This window comes from Acinonyx jubatus, chromosome A2 (assembly GCF_027475565.1).
Source record: "Acinonyx jubatus isolate Ajub_Pintada_27869175 chromosome A2, VMU_Ajub_asm_v1.0, whole genome shotgun sequence".
Lineage (NCBI taxonomy): Eukaryota > Metazoa > Chordata > Mammalia > Carnivora > Felidae > Acinonyx > Acinonyx jubatus.
In genome coordinates, this window is record NC_069383.1 from 150,208,942 (window position 1) to 150,224,826 (window position 15,885).

General features: G+C 54.0%; 1 protein-coding gene across 3 annotated transcripts in view; it reads left to right on the forward strand.

Moving 5' to 3' along the window:
• FYCO1 (FYVE and coiled-coil domain autophagy adaptor 1) overlaps window positions 1-15,885 on the forward strand; it is a 70,869-nt gene that overhangs the window by 638 nt on the left and 54,346 nt on the right. For 2 of the 3 annotated variants that reach the window (XM_027038524.2, XM_053219536.1), the window contains exons 2-3: window positions 10,485-10,622; window positions 14,406-14,512. In XM_027038524.2, the coding sequence (XP_026894325.1) occupies window positions 10,568-10,622; window positions 14,406-14,512 (162 nt within the window). In that variant the 5' untranslated portion in view covers window positions 10,485-10,567. Of the gene's footprint in view, window positions 1-9,767; window positions 9,923-10,484; window positions 10,623-14,405; window positions 14,513-15,885 lie in introns of those variants that run through there. The other variant, XM_027038526.2, reaches the window with a different exon arrangement.

Sequence of the window (15,885 nt, forward strand, 5' to 3'; positions counted from 1 at the left end):
GGGCCACGGCCCGTTCTCTTTACCTTATGTTCAGGTGCAGGGGCTCAAAATAGTCCCCCCTCCCGCCCCCCACCCCGTGATCTTTCCTGAAACACCTGTGGATTTGGGATTGTCTGTGGTGTGGCTGCTTGGGACTTGCGCTAAAGAGTCCATGCTATTCGGAACCTCGGCTGGGGGATGTTCTAGGGGGAGGCCTGGATTTTATTTTTGTGTAAGGAAAGCATGTGTGTGTGTGTGTGTGTGTGTGTGTGTGGTTGACACATTAACCACACGTCTCCCTGTTCTGTGCACATGTATCTTCTGATGCCCCTTGTCACTCTTCACAACTCCCACTGGCTGCCCCCTCCAGAAAAAAAAAAAGAGCATTTACTGAAGCTGCTTGTGTTGGCCACAGCCTCTGCCCCTCTGCTTGTCTTTACCACGGCAGTTTCCTTTCCCACAGAGAAATGGGTCAGGGGCTCTTTGAGGGCAGAGGATCAGGCTGTAATCAGCTCACTGCCCTCCTGCCCCTGCAAGCCTTGTGGTCTCTGTAGCAAGCTTTACTCCCCTGCCATCTGCCTAATGCGGCTTCCCTTGCGTGTTGGTGCTAATAAAGAGCGGTCTCGCTGAGGTTTTCTGCTTTCAGTGGCTCCCACCTTCCAAAGTGTGCCCATATCAAGTGGGCTCCACTGGACTTTCCCTTCTGTGACAGCTGCTATTCATAAATTACTGAATTCCCTGTACCAGTTGTGGGCCATTGTTCTTATCACCCTGGAAGCCAAAGTTAATTGTCTCAGTGATGGGACTCGGCCTTCTTTGATTAAAGGGATCTGAGAAGCCTCTTTGCTTTAGGAAACAGGTTTTCTGCTTCTCTTACAAGTGTTCATCTCTGGGTTGTGCTTCCTTTTGTTTTTAAGTTGTTTTTGGTATTTTATTAGGAAAATAGTGAAGCATAATCATTGAAAGGATTGTATAGTGAACATTGGCTCGCCTGTTAGAATCTACAACTAATAGTTTACTTCAGTTAGTTTTGTAGTTGTTTTAATGTCAGTCCTCTGGCTGTTCCTTGGATGGTCTTTGCTCCGTGTGGCTGGTTTTGGGGCAAAAGCAGGAGATCAAGAGCCACACTTTAAACCACACTAGTCCTTTGGGGGCAGGAAGACACTTCCCGCCCCCCCCCCCCAGATGTTTGCGATGAGAGAAACTACCCAAAAGAGACAAGATCAGAACATCTGGTGACTTTGACCTGTGCTGGTCACCGAGGCTGTGGGCTGCTGCCTCCAGAACGCATAGTAGGCACTCAAGAAATGGCAGTCCCTCCCTTCTCTGCAGGGGAGAGGTTTGGCTGATGGGTAACCTGTGTTTTCGGGTGATTCCAAGGACAACTTGGGTGACTCCAGACTGGAATGTCCTTAAACACGAGGCAGAGGAAACGTGTTGTCTAGCTGTGGTCTCATGGTGAAAATCACTGATAGGAGCTCAGTGTCTGGGGCCACATTCCCTGGAGCAGCCTCAGGACACACAGCATGTGAGGGTCAAAAACTGGTGCCTTGTGACCAGCCAGAGGCCTCCCGTGAGCAGAGATGAGGGGGGTCCAGCTGGTTAGCATCTGCTCACCTGGGCCTCAAAGTCATTGTGTTGCTCCAGAGATAAGCAAGACTCTCTATTTGTGATCTCATTGTCAGCTTGGGGATTTTTGCTTGTTTTTGTTTTTAAAGCTCTTGATTGGTAGAAGGGCCTCTGAGCAACTAAATGGATCAGTAGTGTGGGTACTGAAATGTTTCCTTGGGTCTATATTATCCTCTTGGTGCTTGTAGACATATTGTTTGGCACCGTAATGTCCCTGTAATAAGAGCTTCAGCCTCAGAGCACGTGGGCTCATGGCTTTTATGAGATGAGGGTGGTTGAGCGGAGCTCCATGGGGCAGGGGGGCATTTCCCCCTTTTCCACATGTTGCAGCCGGTCAGCCTGATGGTTTTCGTGACCACCGATGGTCTTCCACATTCACAAAGGCCTTTGTGGCATTTGAAAGACACCGAACGCCTGTTTCTTGTTTGGCCAGATCCTGTTTCCAGGGATGAGGACACGTACATCAGTGTGGTTCTGAGGGGATCTGTGGTCTGGTTATAGTACGTCACCCTGCGGCTGTTCTGGGCCCCACGGGCAGGTCTGGCTAACCACCTCAGGAGCCTGGGGTACTGCATCCTTGACCTGGGGCAGAAAACTGAGCCTGTGGGATCCAGAAGAAAAACCTGAGCTGAAAAAGCAACCCAAGCAAGCTGTTGGTCTGCAGGGGGATAGGCCAGGAGGAGAATCCCTGTAGGAGGACCGGGGTGGGCTGGACAGCTGAACCAGACGTGGTGGTTTCACAAGGAGCCAGAAGGAGTTTCCTCAAGCTGAACCTGCAGCCCCTTGGGCTTCTTCCAGGGCCGTCTGCAGCCTTGGTCAAGAGCAGGGAGGGGGCACTTGGAAGCCTCAACCAAAGTTAGCCACTGGGAACGTCTGCTCTTCTCCTCCCCTACGTCCTCCTTGAGGAAGGTAAAGGGTAACCTTCCCACACTGCACACGGGGGAAAAAAAGCCGAAACAAACAAACAAAAAACCAGGAAAAAGTAAAAAACCACAAACGCCACACACAAGGTAAGAAAAGGTCAAATACCTTCCCCAGGACAGACAGATTTGCTAAAATTGCCTGAAAAGAGTTTGGTGAGCTAAACATAGCACAGTATCACCAACTGGGGAATGATCTTTATCGCATAATCCGTTGCACGTTAGGGAATGGAAATCTCACATTGACTAAGCCCGATTCCAGAATCTGAATAGGGTCCAAATTGGCAAGCCTCCATTACAATTGGTAAAAGAGAAGACGGTTTTCTTGCCCAGCGCCAAGCCCCAGCCTCAGAGCCATCCTGAGTCTTCCTTGCCCTTCCTGTCTGCCAGCATAGCCCCACCCCCGAGCCCGTGTGCACCCGGATGTTCCACTTGTCATCCAAACACGGCTGTGCTCAGACCCATCCATACTTCCCCTCTACCCTGGGAGTGTTCTGGTTGACGGTTCCAGATCAAAGTCCCAGGGATGCAGAGAGAGGGCCTTGCGTGGGCTGGGTGAGTCGGGGAGGTGGCTGTAACGGCCGTGGCTATCCTTGACCAGATAGAGTGAAGGAGGCTTCTGGATAAGGCTGCCTCAGGCCGGAGCTGTGGGGCACGCTTTATCCAGCCAGTCCCTAAATTACGTTATTCCCTTTCTTCTTGGGATAGTAATGCTGTAATATTTCCACAGTAATGGCGGTATAATGTCTATAATTACAAATTACACAAGTAATTTATGTCCAGTAAAGGAAACTTGAGAAATCAGAGAAATCGAATGTTTTGAAAATTTGCCCACGTTTTCCCACCATGGAAGGATAATTCTCATCATTTACATGTTGGTGCCTTTCTACACCTAAAGTTTAGTTAGATCTGCGGAGTAAGAGACTACGGGTCCGGTTTTGTCTAACTGGTTCATTCATTCCCCAAGTAAGGTATTGAGGGCTCTCTAGGGGTCAGGACTGCACTCTGTGCTGGGGAGATGGTGAGTAGCAGTGGAGCTTACGGACTCATGGAGAAAACAGATTAAACGAGAAATGACCGTACGGGCGAATGGCCACAAACGTGGAAGAAAGGCAGTGGTGGCTTAGGATCCCGAGCAGCGTAGAACCCGGGGTCTCACGTGTTCTGTTCATCGAAGAACTTCTCAGGCCTCCAGTGACCTCTTTTTGGTCTATAAGCTTAGGAGGAGCTTTGCTTCTCTGGACGGGGGTTCCTGGAAGGCCAGTGCCCACTGGCCTTGTTCACGGCTGCGGCCCCCGCTCCTGGGTCAGGCCCGCCTCTTACCAGTGGTGCCCAACAAACCGCCCGGCAGGCGGTTTGTTAACACGTACGGGTTACAGTTGGCTTCTTCAAGGCTGTGTTTTTTGGCACAGCATGTTCTGGCAGAGATTCCGTTCGTGATTCGTCATTGGCTGTACTCGCCCCCTTGACACTCTGGTCAGGATTGTCCCCGCCCTGAGCATAGGATCTTGGAGCTCTGTGACGTTCTCCATGTGCGTGGGGTTAGTGCTGTTCGGGGGCAGGAATACACAGATGCCCCAGATGGTGTCTCATGTTCGTGCAGCTGTTCCAGAGGCTGCCCAGAGCTTCCCACGTGCCGTCACCACCTCCCGGGCATTTCCTCTGGGCTCTCCGGTGACAAGGCCTCCGCCCTGCCGCCCCAGGTATGGGGGTGCGGCTCCTGCCAGAGCGGCCTGCCTTCCACCTTCCTGAAAGAGATGGTTCGGTTTCCCCAGGCCCAGAGGCAACACCTCACACCCACGGGTCTCTCCGTCCTGCCTTCCTGGGCCAGTAGATGGGAACGGGGGGGGGGGGGGGGGGGCCAGTTTTGTGTGTGTCCCGGAGGCATGACCAAGAAACCCAGGATGGCTGTCGTTGGTGGGAGCGCGAGGGCCAAGAGAAAGTTCAGACAGCGATGGGCAACTCTCAAGTCCCCCTTCCCTTTAAGAAAGAAGAGTGCAAGCGAGAAGGAGTGTTTGGGGAAGGTGACCCAGGCCTGCAGTTGGTCAACACTTTAATTAGGTCTGAGGGGTTGGGCCGCCTCGTGAGGCTTTGTTCATTAGTGCTGTGAGGGCACCCTCTCGAAGCTCTGCTGAGGGCAGCCTGCTCCCCGACCCTTTTGTGTGGAGCCAGCAGGACCGCCGGGCCTTCGGAGCCCCAGGTACCAGCCAAGTGCCCTCCTTTCCAGGGGTGGCAACTACATAGATGCTAGTGGCTGTGCTCAACCAGACCGAGGCAATGGACTTTTCCAGAAAGGCTTTCTGCTTTCGGCCCATCTGAACCGTCCTTGCCAACGTGCTTTCCTGGTCAGGGTGGAATTCACAACTGACATGCTCCACCTCGTCTGGGAGTGGGGGCCCCTATCTGGGTCCCTTCTCAGCTAGCGGGTGAGGAGCAAGCACAGAACGTTCTGAAGACCAGGCAGGGTTGTCTTCCACGCCCCAAGCCTGCTCCCCCTCGGATCCTTCTTTCCTAATGTGACTAGTCAGTTTGCTGTAATTGCTCCTGCCAGAGCCAGTTTCTGGGCAACGTTAAGAGTATTAGTCATTTGCACCATAGCGTAAATAAGTTTACGTGAGCCGTTTGGTGCCTTTCTTTCTTAATCTGGGACTAGACTTCTGTCTCTATTGTTACGGCATCTGGGCAGACATAGGAGGAGTTTGGAGGTCGGGGAAGAGTTTTACCTCTGATATAATACCTAAGCCATGACTAGGAACTCAGGCAATAGTCCCGGGTGCATTTAGTCCCTTTTCCACTTTACCAGAATATTGGATGCTTGCAGACATGCTGGATAAGCGTAAACATAATTTTGAGCTGTTGGCACGAGATTTCAATGTTCCCCCAAATTTTATAAAATGAATTTCTCTGGCATTTGAAAGAGCTTGCCAGAGACAAGCGAGGGAGGTTTTTACAAGCCATGCAGCAAGGGCCCTGGGTTCATGGAGGCATGGGATACGTTCTTTGGGGCCCTCGCGAGGTGTGGGAGTCCTGGAGTCGTTCCCCTGGTGCTGAAGCGGCCAAGGCCAAGGCCCAGGCAGTGCAGACTGAAGCTCTCCGTGTCTCCTGAGTTAGGAGAGCAGCTGGCTGATGGCCTGTCAGGATCCTGCTGCTTCAGGCCATCTCTGTGATACCACAAGAAACAGATAGTCAGTGGTTGTCCCAGGTTCCAGGCACACAGCTTCTGGAACCCTAGGAATTTCCTGAGTGATGGGAGTGTCTTTTGTTATGTGTGCCTCTTTTCAGCCACGCCTGAGTTTATGCTAATAGGGTGACCCTCCTCAGCCCCTGGGATGGCTTCAGGGTGGGGGCTGGTTGCCTGAAGAGGCAACCATGTGATTACAGGGTTGGAACTTTCAGCCCTACCCCAGACCTCAGGGGAGTGGGCTGAAGGAGTTAATCACCCAAGTCTGCGGAATGAGGCCTCCATTAAACCCCGAAGTGAGGGGGTCCTGCAAGGTGCTGCTGGGTGGGGAGCCCTGAGTGCATAGAAGCTTTGCAAACCTCAAACCAGCCCCCCCCACCCCAACTCTGCGCCTCTCTCGTCTCTTCCACCTGGCTGTTCCCAGATTGTATCTTTTAAGATAAACCAGTCATCTTAATGTTTTTCCAAATCTTGAGAGCTGTTCTAGCAAATTATGGAACCTAAGGAGAGGGGATCGTGGGAATCCCTAATTTAGAGCCGGTTGGTCAGAAGTACGGGTAGCAGCCTGGGACTTGGGACCAGCGTCTGACAGCCAGGGCCGTCTTGTGGACAGAGCCCTTGACCTGTGGGGTCTGCACTGACTCCAGGTCATTAGTATCAGAACTGAACCGAACTGGAGAACCCCCAGTCGGTGTCAGAACTGGTTATTGGTGTGGAAAAAAAGCCACATGACCGTGGTGTGGAGAGAGTGCCGCACTCTGTGTCTTCCGGTGGTTAATAATGACCTCAGACCAGGGAAGAGGGAGGGCAGACTGCTAAGAGCCGTCACCCCAAAGTTCAGGAAAAGAGCATTCCTATAGGAACCATGATCTTCCAAGGAAGCTCTCATTAACTGCCTGAAACCCTGTGAGGTGGGGGCACCTGGGGGGCTCAGTCGGTTGAACGTCTGACTTCAGCTCAGGTGGTGATCGCATGGTCCGTGGGTTCGAGCCCCGCGTCGGGCTCTGTGCTGACAGCTCAGAGCCTGGAGTCTGCTTCGGATTCTGTGTGTCCCTCTCTCTCTGCCCCTGCCCCGCTGATACGGTGTCTCTCTCTGTCTCAAAAATAAATAAATGTTAAGAAAAACAAAAGAAACCCCTGTGAGGCGGGACCCCTATCCGCGGTGGGGAAGCCCACCGCGACCTGCAGGTCCAGCAGCCGGTTCTCTTGGGGCACATTACCTGGGTGGTGACTCAGGCTTTCCGGAAAAGCTGCTTGTGTAATCAGCAGCTGGGCACAGCTCACCCCGTGACCCGGGAGCTTGGCATCAGCTGAGCGCGCTCCGAGGGTCATGCGGAGGCGGCCTCGCCCGGCCGTGCGGACACAGGGCCGTCTCCCCAGAGTCCCCGCACGTCTCGAAGGAGCATGTTTCTGTCTGTCCAGGCTCATGACGGCAGGCCTCAGAGACGGCTGGTTCCCAGGGTCCGGGTATCCACCCGGCCGGAGCCTGTCCTGCAAGGTGCTGCTGGGTGGGGAGCCCTGAGGGCGTAGAAGCTTCGCAAACCTCGAACCAGCCCACCCCCCCCCCCCAACTCTGCGCCTCTTGTCTCTTCCGCCTGGTTGTTCCCAGATTGTATCTTTTAAGATAAACCAGTCATCTTAATGTTTTTCCAAATCTTGAGGGCTGTTCTAGCAAATTATGGAGCCTAACTCAGAATCTGCCCTCTTCCACGAGTTGGGTCTCCGCCTGGTTTGAAGCGTGCACACAGGCCCAGGGCCTTTGAAGACTTGGGTGTCTGTCATTTTCCTCTGAGCGTCTTTCTCCCAGGAACGACAAGGCTGTCCATTGACAACAGCCAAATGAGAGGAATTTCGGGAGAGAAGCAGCCTCCATGCTCGCTGTCCCCCTTCCCCCCCCCATCCCGGTGCCCTTTCCTCCTTGGGTCTCTTCAAAAGACCTCATCCTCATTTTTCAGGCCTGGCACACCTCGGTTGCCCCCGCCTCTCACCCTCTCCCTCCCCCAAGTGGAATTAATTTTCCCTTCCTGAGGCCCCACGGCATCTTCCTAAATTCGTCACAGTGCGGCCTTTTTTGTTGAGATACAATCTGCAGTCTGTGAGTTTTGACAAATGTATGTTTGTCAGATACGGTCATGTAACCACCACCACGGGCAAGACACGGAACAGAGCTGCCGCCCCCCCCCCCCCAATTTCTGCCGACTCTTGTAGTCATGTCCCCCCTTCACCGCCACCCCCTCCCGCCCAGGCCCTGGCAGCCACCACTGTGACCTCTCCCCCACGTTTTGCCTTTGCGAGAATATCATGCAAATGGAATCATGAAGGACGTAGCCTTTTCCGTCTGGCTGTTTTCGCTCAGCAGGAAGCATCTGTTGTACGTGTCCATGGCCCAACCCTTTCATCGCTGAGTACCCGTCGCTTTTTATTCCTATCTCTGCATGGAGCTCTTCTGCCGTGTCCAGATAGCGGGATATTTTTCTGTCTGTCTGCTTGGTGCACAGCCGAGCTTCTCCAGGGCTAGACCGTGCCTCGCGTGCATCCGTGTCCCCAGCCTGCGCATGGAAGGAACTTGACACAGCATGGTGTCGGGGCAGCTGTGCATTGACAGTGCGGACCCTGGACTCTCTCTACCTCTCCGGGAGGGGCAGCGTGCCCACCGAGGCATCGGACCCCCTGCAGAAGCCCGGCTGAGCCTGGGTTCTGGCTCTCCGCAGGGCCCTGGCTGGCCCCTGCTCAGGCTCTGTGCTCAGCAGGTGCCCCGGAGAGCCGCCTAGGGATGGGCAGGCTGCCTTCTTGAAACCCACTCCCACCCTCGGTTTAGTGTCTGTGGCGGGCAGGGGGTATCTAATACCTCTTAAGGGGCTTTGGAGGGCTCTCTGTGGGCCCCCTGCCTCTCTTGGGCTCCATGTCAGGAATCGCTGGGAGTATGGTTTTGGTGTGTGCCTGTCTCATTCCTCCGAGGCCAGAGAAGCCCTCTTTGGGCCTTGTTTGCACTGAGTCCCAGCTGTGCCAGCTTGTTAGTTAAAAATAGGCCAAGGCATATCCGCCCTGTGACAGGCCCTTCTTGCTTCAGGCTCATGCTGGAATGCTTATGTAAATATTTGGAGGAACTTGAAACCTGGGACTGTTTCTATTCCAGAGTCATATTGCCTGGACTCTTGGAGCGGGAAGGGGAATAGGGCTGTGGGAAAGGGAGGGCCAGCACGTGTGAGAAACACTCAGGGTGGCGGCTCATTATTTGGGAGACGCTGGAGTTCAGGGTGCTTCCTAGAAGACAGCAGAAGGGGTTGGCCATTTGTAGTAGGGACGATGCTGAGCTATAGATCCACAGGGTTTGAATCAGACTGACCAGGGCCCAGACCACGATTCGCTCCTTATTGGCCCACGGCCTTAGGCGAGTTTTATGTGGCTTCTCCAACTGGTGTTCTCTACCCCACTAAGGCGGTCGTGGGATGAAAATGATCACGCGTGTAAAGCCCCTATCAGGACCCAGCGCATAGCACACAGTAGGCCCTCACTCAGTGGTGGCTGCTCTGGCTTCCTCTAGTCTCACCACCTGCTTTTGCCAACAAGCATGACGCAACCTGGTGTTGGATGTCTACGAATTGGAGATGCTCAATTCTTTTTTTTTAAATTGTTTTTTAATGTTTATTTATTTTTGAGAGAGAGAGAGAGAGAGAGTGGGCGTGTGCATGTGTGAGCAAGCTGGGGAGGAGCAGAGAGAGAGGGAGACACGGAATCTGAAGCAGGCTCCAGGCTCTGAGCCGTCAGCACAGAATCCAACGCAGGACTCAAACTCACAAACCTCGAGATCATGACCTGAGCCGAAGTCGTATGCTTAACTGACTGAGCCACTCAGGTGCCCCTAGAGACGTCCATTTCTGACGTTCCTTCTGTAGAAGGGACACTGGAGCATCCCCGTGCATACCCACACTTGTCTCCAGTGCCACTCGTGTGTCCTCACCTCTGCTGGTCTTCAGCCACTACCGTGTCCTTAAATCACTTTAGCAGCTGCCCGAGCAGGGCTGGTAACTCAGGACTCACCAGCTGCAAGAGGACTGTAACCAAGCTTAAAATAGAGCCGTGTCCCTTGACTGGACCGAGGGTTGCCCGGGCCCCCGATGCAGGCCAGGCGGCGTCTACACAGCCAGGCCGAGCTGGGTTCTGGGCAGCTGGAGCTGCTGAGCCTCCACGAGCGAGCTGCTTCCCCCACAAGGCAAGCCTGGCTTTCTTTGGTCCCGAAGCCCCAGGGGTCCTCAGCCTCTCACCTCTACGCCTCTACCGCCACCGGCCAGATGTTACTAACTGTTGGTCAGAGGAAGCCAGCCTGGGGAGGACAGGGGGCCGGGCGTGGGGGAGACAGGGGTCTGGTGGTGGCCGGCACCGTCAGCTTAGCAGGCCGTCTGAATGTGGGTTGGGCTGGGTCTGGCCTCCCCAGAGTGACGGGAGCCCCTGGGAGGCATTTCTCAAGGTCGAAGGAGGGTGAGGCAGTCACACCTAAGAGGGGAGAAGAGGAGAGACGCTCAGTGAGTCATGCTGTTTGGTTGAACCTATCGCCTTTTAAGCCCCAACCCAGGTCATTGTGTCTGAAAAGAAGTGTGTCAGAAGCCAGCCAGGGAATGCCCACCGGGCAAGGCCCACACAGAAAGGTCAAGCCCTTTCCGCTGAGGGAAGACACCCAGATGGGGCGACTTTGGGCCCCGGGGCATGCCCCTCTCATCCTGTCTTCATGTTGTATCTGTCACTGAGCCCTCCACGGCCTCCCTCTCTCTCTCCAGGTGTCACCATGGAGTCTGACCTCTGCTGAGCGGACCCAGGCGGGAGGCGCACAGCCGAGAGAGGCGGCCTGCAGCCAGTGGCCATGGCCTCCCCCATCGCAGAGAGCCAGCTGCAGAGAATCATCCGCGATTTGCAAGGTGCCATTGGGGAGGGGACACGCCAGGCTTGGCTGTGGGGGAGCTGGGCTATGCTCCTGCCGCCCTCTCTTCCTCGTCACACGGGGAGTAACTGGAGCCCTTGGGACACGTCGCGTGGAGGTGTTTGGGGCTTGGGTGTCCGCCCTGTGTCAGGCGGGGGCGGCTGGCCCGGGCCTCCTCTCAGGGCCAGTTTGTCAACAGAATCCAATACCATTCTCTTTCTTCTTCTTTTTTTTTTTAAAAAAAATTTTTTTTTTTTTAACGTTTGTTTATTTCTGAGACAGAGACAGAGCATGAGCGGGGGAGGGGCGGAGCGAAAAGGAGACACAGAATCGGAAGCCAGCTCCAGGCTCCGCGCTGTCAGCACAGAGCCCGACGCGGGGCTCGAACCCACAAACCGTGAGATTGTGACCTGAGCCGGTGTTGGTCGCTCAACCGACCGAGCCACCCAGGCGCCCCAAGCCAATACCCTTTCCTGGGCCTGGGTCTGCTCTCAGTTCGTGTGGGCGTGAGTGCTACAAGCCCCCTGTTCCGTCTGGCGGCATCTCAGGCCTCCGGGCCGCGATGGAGTTGGCCCATTTGGGGAGGCCGCGTTCTCCCTGCCTCAGCAGGATGGCCAGACACCCGTCTCTCTTGTTTTGTCGTCCTACCCGGTCCTGGCGGGCGGACAGCCTGTCTCCTGTGACGCACTGCAGTTCTGGGCCCGCCGCCTCCTGGACGCCCCTGAGCTCAGCGCAGGGATGAGACTCGCAGCTCCCGTGTCCCTGGAGAAGGGCCGGGGACGGTGCACGCGGAGTGAGGCAGGCTCGGGGGAGGAGCCGACCGCTTTCTCTCCCGGCTGCAGAGTCTAGGGACCGAGCTCACCCTTTTAGGTGACGTGCCGAGGGTCAGGAGTCGGGCAAGCTTCCCGCCTGCCTGAGCTCACCGGGGCTGGTCCGTACGGGTCTTCGGAGCTCCCACGCGGTTGCTACAGACGGTCTGAAGCTGACCGCTTCTAACATGTCGCAGAGATTACGGCGACGCCGTCCTGAGTCAGGTTGTTACCTGCGAGCACAGTGATGAGCAGCCGCGGTCTGCCACACCCAGGGCCGCTGGGCTAGTGGCGGCCGCAGCACGCTTCTCACCCTGCTGGTCAAAGGTCAGTGAGAGAAAAGTCGGTCAGGCTTGCCTCCCATTGGTGTAGCACTTCGGGCCTCGAATAAGCCGAGAATCACATGGCGTTCCACACGTGCCAGGCCTTATGTTAGTAGCCCGGTATGTCCTCACATTTGGTCTGCGAGGTAGGAACCATTATCCCCATTCTACAGATGCAGAGAGGGGCACAGAGAGGTTAAGTGACTTGCCTAAGGTCACACATCCAGTTGGGCAGAGCCTGGGTTTGCATACACACCAGGTGTCAGAGTCTACACTCTTAACCACACCAGCCTACTTCCAGCTAAAACGGTAGATGGTTTTTCTCCTTCAGCCTAAACACACACACATACACACACACACACACACGCAGAGAAAGCGAAATGGCAGGCCCTGCAAATCTGAGTTCACCCCTGGCCTTGAGAAGTTTCTCCACAAAGGAGGCCACCTTTTCTGCGTGTCAGTCTTTGGTTCTCCAGCATGACTTTGGGACCCAGGGGTCTTTATTGGGAGGGAAGAGAGGACCCCTGCTAGAGCCTCTGGTCCAGGGAGGGGGCCAGACATTGGCACTTGTTCACGTACCCTTCCCCACCCTTGTCCCGACTGTCCTGGTCATCTCTGGCATCCCAAGGCCATCTGACCCGCCCGCTGAGCACTTGGAAACACCACTTTCTCAAGACCCTTCCCTTGCATCTGTTGGTAACTGTCTTCATCGGCACACAACAGATCTTCAGCATCTAGCATGGGAGTGGAACGTCCCCAGGCGAGGGGTCCTTGGGCAGTGCACAGCCTTCGTGCCTGCACAGGGCAGCCCACTCGTCCTCCTGGGGACAGCACTGACGAGGGCTTTGGGGTCAGCTCCTGGCTCTGCCTTTTAACCCTGGAAAATGTGGGATGAGTCCCGTCACCTTTCCGAGGTCCCGTTGCTTTCTTCGTGCGCAAGGTCAGCTCGACGGTAACACCCGCTTCTCAAGATTGTTGGCAGACATAGATGTATCATTCACATAAAACTAAGATTATCCCTAAGTAATGCATTTGGATTATCAGAGATTAGAGCGGCAGACTTCGTATTTCATACCCAAGCCTCCTTCTTTCAAAATTTCGGGAGTTCCCAGATCAGGTTGTGAGCGTTAACCCAGGCTGAGTGGTGGAGGGGGGAAAGGCTTGTGCCTTCCCTGGTCCCCGGCCCTCCCCCAGCTCTCAAAGCCAGCCGCGGCCAATACTTCTAGAGGGTGCGACTGGACGGCAGTCAATTGTGAGAATTAGTCCCAAGAGCCTGTCTTTGCCCTTTGCTGACCTCTGCCTGAGGGGTTGGTAGCAATTGCATTTTAGCGGCTCGGGCTCAGCTTCAGTGCCGGGCCGGCCTGCTTTCCAGCTGTGGTGCCTGGGAGCTCCTGTTCCTTACGAAGAAGGAAGGTCGCAGGGGAAGGTCGTTTTGTCCAGCGGGCCCCAGCCATCCAGCTGGGGGCACTTTGCCCAGTGTCTACACCAAACACAGCTTCTCACAGTCTCTCTGTCCCACAGCAGAGGCCGTAAATGAGAGTCAAGGTGGTTTTCCTTTCTTTGTGCACAGGGAGGTCAGTTCTCTCAGAAGTGGAGAGGCGAGCCCCGGAGTCAGAAAGCCCTTGAGAAGACCAGGGTTCTCATTCCAGCTCTGCTGTTCACCGCCCTTCGTCTTTGGCGAGTGCTCTGACTTCCCCAGGGGCTCCTTATCTGCCAACAGGGATGATGATATCAGCCTTCATCGGTCTTTGTTGTTTTTTTTTTTTTTTAAATGTTTATTTTGACAGAGAGAGAGAGAGAGAGAGAGAAAGGGAAAGAACAGGAGTGGGGAGGGACAGAGAGTGAGAGAGAAAGGGAATCCTGAGCAGGCTCCATGCTGTCAGCATAGAGCCCGACGTGAGGCTCAATCTCACGGAGCGTGAGATCATGACCGGAGCCGAAATCAAGAGTCAGACACTTCACCGATGGAACCACCCAGGCGCCCCATCAGCCTTCATCATTCTTAAATTTTTTTGTTTTTGTTTTTGTTTTTTCACATTTTAACAGTTTGGAAATTGGGATCATTTTAAGACCAGTCGCGTGTTAGATTTGTCAAAACAAAACAACCCTGCCCCTCAGTGCCATATTCAGTGAGAAGGCCGTGCAAAGGCCTGGCCCCTGAGGGGCCCTCAGCTCCCAGAAGCAGGTGTCATTGTCGTTCTTGGGATTGTTCTCTTATTTGCACATTCTGGGGCTTCTTGAAGCCGGGACTTACCCTGTACTGAGCAGTAGGGTTATGGGGAAGAACAACAAGGAACGTGGCCGGAATGAAGGGCAAAGCTTTCTGGAAGTCACCGGCAGGGGCCTACTGAGTGACCCGTGCACATAGCAAACGTGTGTTGCATGCATATTACGGGCCTACATGGTAGAGGCCTACAGGGATGGCCGAGAAGTGTGCCCCATCAGGGAGCTGTTCTAGAATACCTACCTGGGGGCTCTCAGGCCACCTGGACGCCTTCAGGCCCGGCATTACATCCATCGAGCGTTTCATATCGCTTTTTGTTTCCAAGGGGCTCTGCCATCATCGGCCACTTGCTTCTCACGCGTCCTGGGGGTAATTCTGTTTCTCCCTCTGAGGTCAGTTACGCGTTCCTGTTTGTTGTCTTAAAGATGCCGTGACAGAGCTAAGCAAAGAATTTAAGGAAGCAGGGGAGCCCATCACGGATGACAGCACCAGCTTACACAAGTTTTCTTATAAACTCGAGTATCTCCTTCAAGTAAGTGACTCCCGTACCATGTTGATTTCTGCTCTGTTCTGTTTCTCTCTTGCATGACTCATCAGCCTTCAGGATGTGGGTCAGACAGCTCTGTGGAGCCATCAAGCCCTGCTGGTTAGACTGAAAGTTTGTGCAGTCCCCGGCGAGAGCTTGAGCCTCCCAAGTGCAAGCCTCTGAAAAGTCAGAATGTTGCCCCTTAGGATGATTGTAGGAATCAAGAACATTCTTCAGAGATTTAGGTCATCTTGAGGCAGGTCATGAGGTCACTGGATAGCAGGGATCTTCACTTTAGGGCAGTCACAGACCCCTTTGAGAGTCTAGTTAAAAGCTGTGGAATCTGTCCCCAGGCAGACGTGCATTGCATGCACACCCAGTCACACGTTCTCCACACTGAAGATGATCCAGAAGCCCCCGTTTTAGATCCTTGTTGCTCAAAGTGTGGCCCACAGACCAGCAGCAGCTGCATCACCTGGGGGCAGGTTAGAAATGTATTCTCAGTTCCCGCCCTGACCTGCTGAATCGGGGTCTCTGAGGTCAACCCGGGAAGTTTTGTTTGAACTCGCTCACAGTGTGATGCTTCTGTCTGCTTGGTTCAAGAAACGCAGATCTACAGGGGCGCCTGGGTGGCTCAGTTGGTTAAGCGTCCAGCTTTGGCCCAGGTTAAGATGTCAGAATTTGTGAGTTCAAGCCCCGCGTCAGGCTCTGTGCTGACAGCTTGGAGCCTGGAGGCTGCTTCAGATTCTGTGTCTCCCCCTCTCTCTGCCCCTCCCCCACCCCATGCTCTGTCTCTCTCTCTCAAAAATAAAACATTAAAAGAAAAAAAAAACACACAACCACACAGATCTAGAGAACTCTGCAGATGTGGAAAACCACAGGCAATCACAGGAGGCAGGAAGGAAGTGGACCAAAATGTTAACAGAAGTTCTCCGAGGGACAGGGCATTGGGCATTATAGTTTTTCTTTTTCTTTTTTTTTAGTTTTATCCAGATTTTCTAACGATTGATCGGTCTTACTTCCATAACCAGAAAAACTACTACAAAATGCTGTTATAGAAAGAAGCACCTTTATCATTCCGAACACCCTAAGTTTGCAATGTCACATCCCACCAGAACCTGTGTAAGGGATGAGAGCCTGCTGGGGCCTGGGGAGAGAGGCCCCAGCGTGCTAGAAGGTTTTACCTTTCGCGTGCCTTTTCAACTGGTTCTGGGTCATGTTGGGAAATGATTTACGGACCTTCTTTGTTTTCAGTTAGGTTTTAGTTTTGGATTTGAAATGACTCAGAGCCAGCATTAATTTGAACTTAACTGCACGCATATTAAAACAGTGTTGGAACTTGAGTAACTGGGATGAGATGTCACCAACCCATTTCCCTG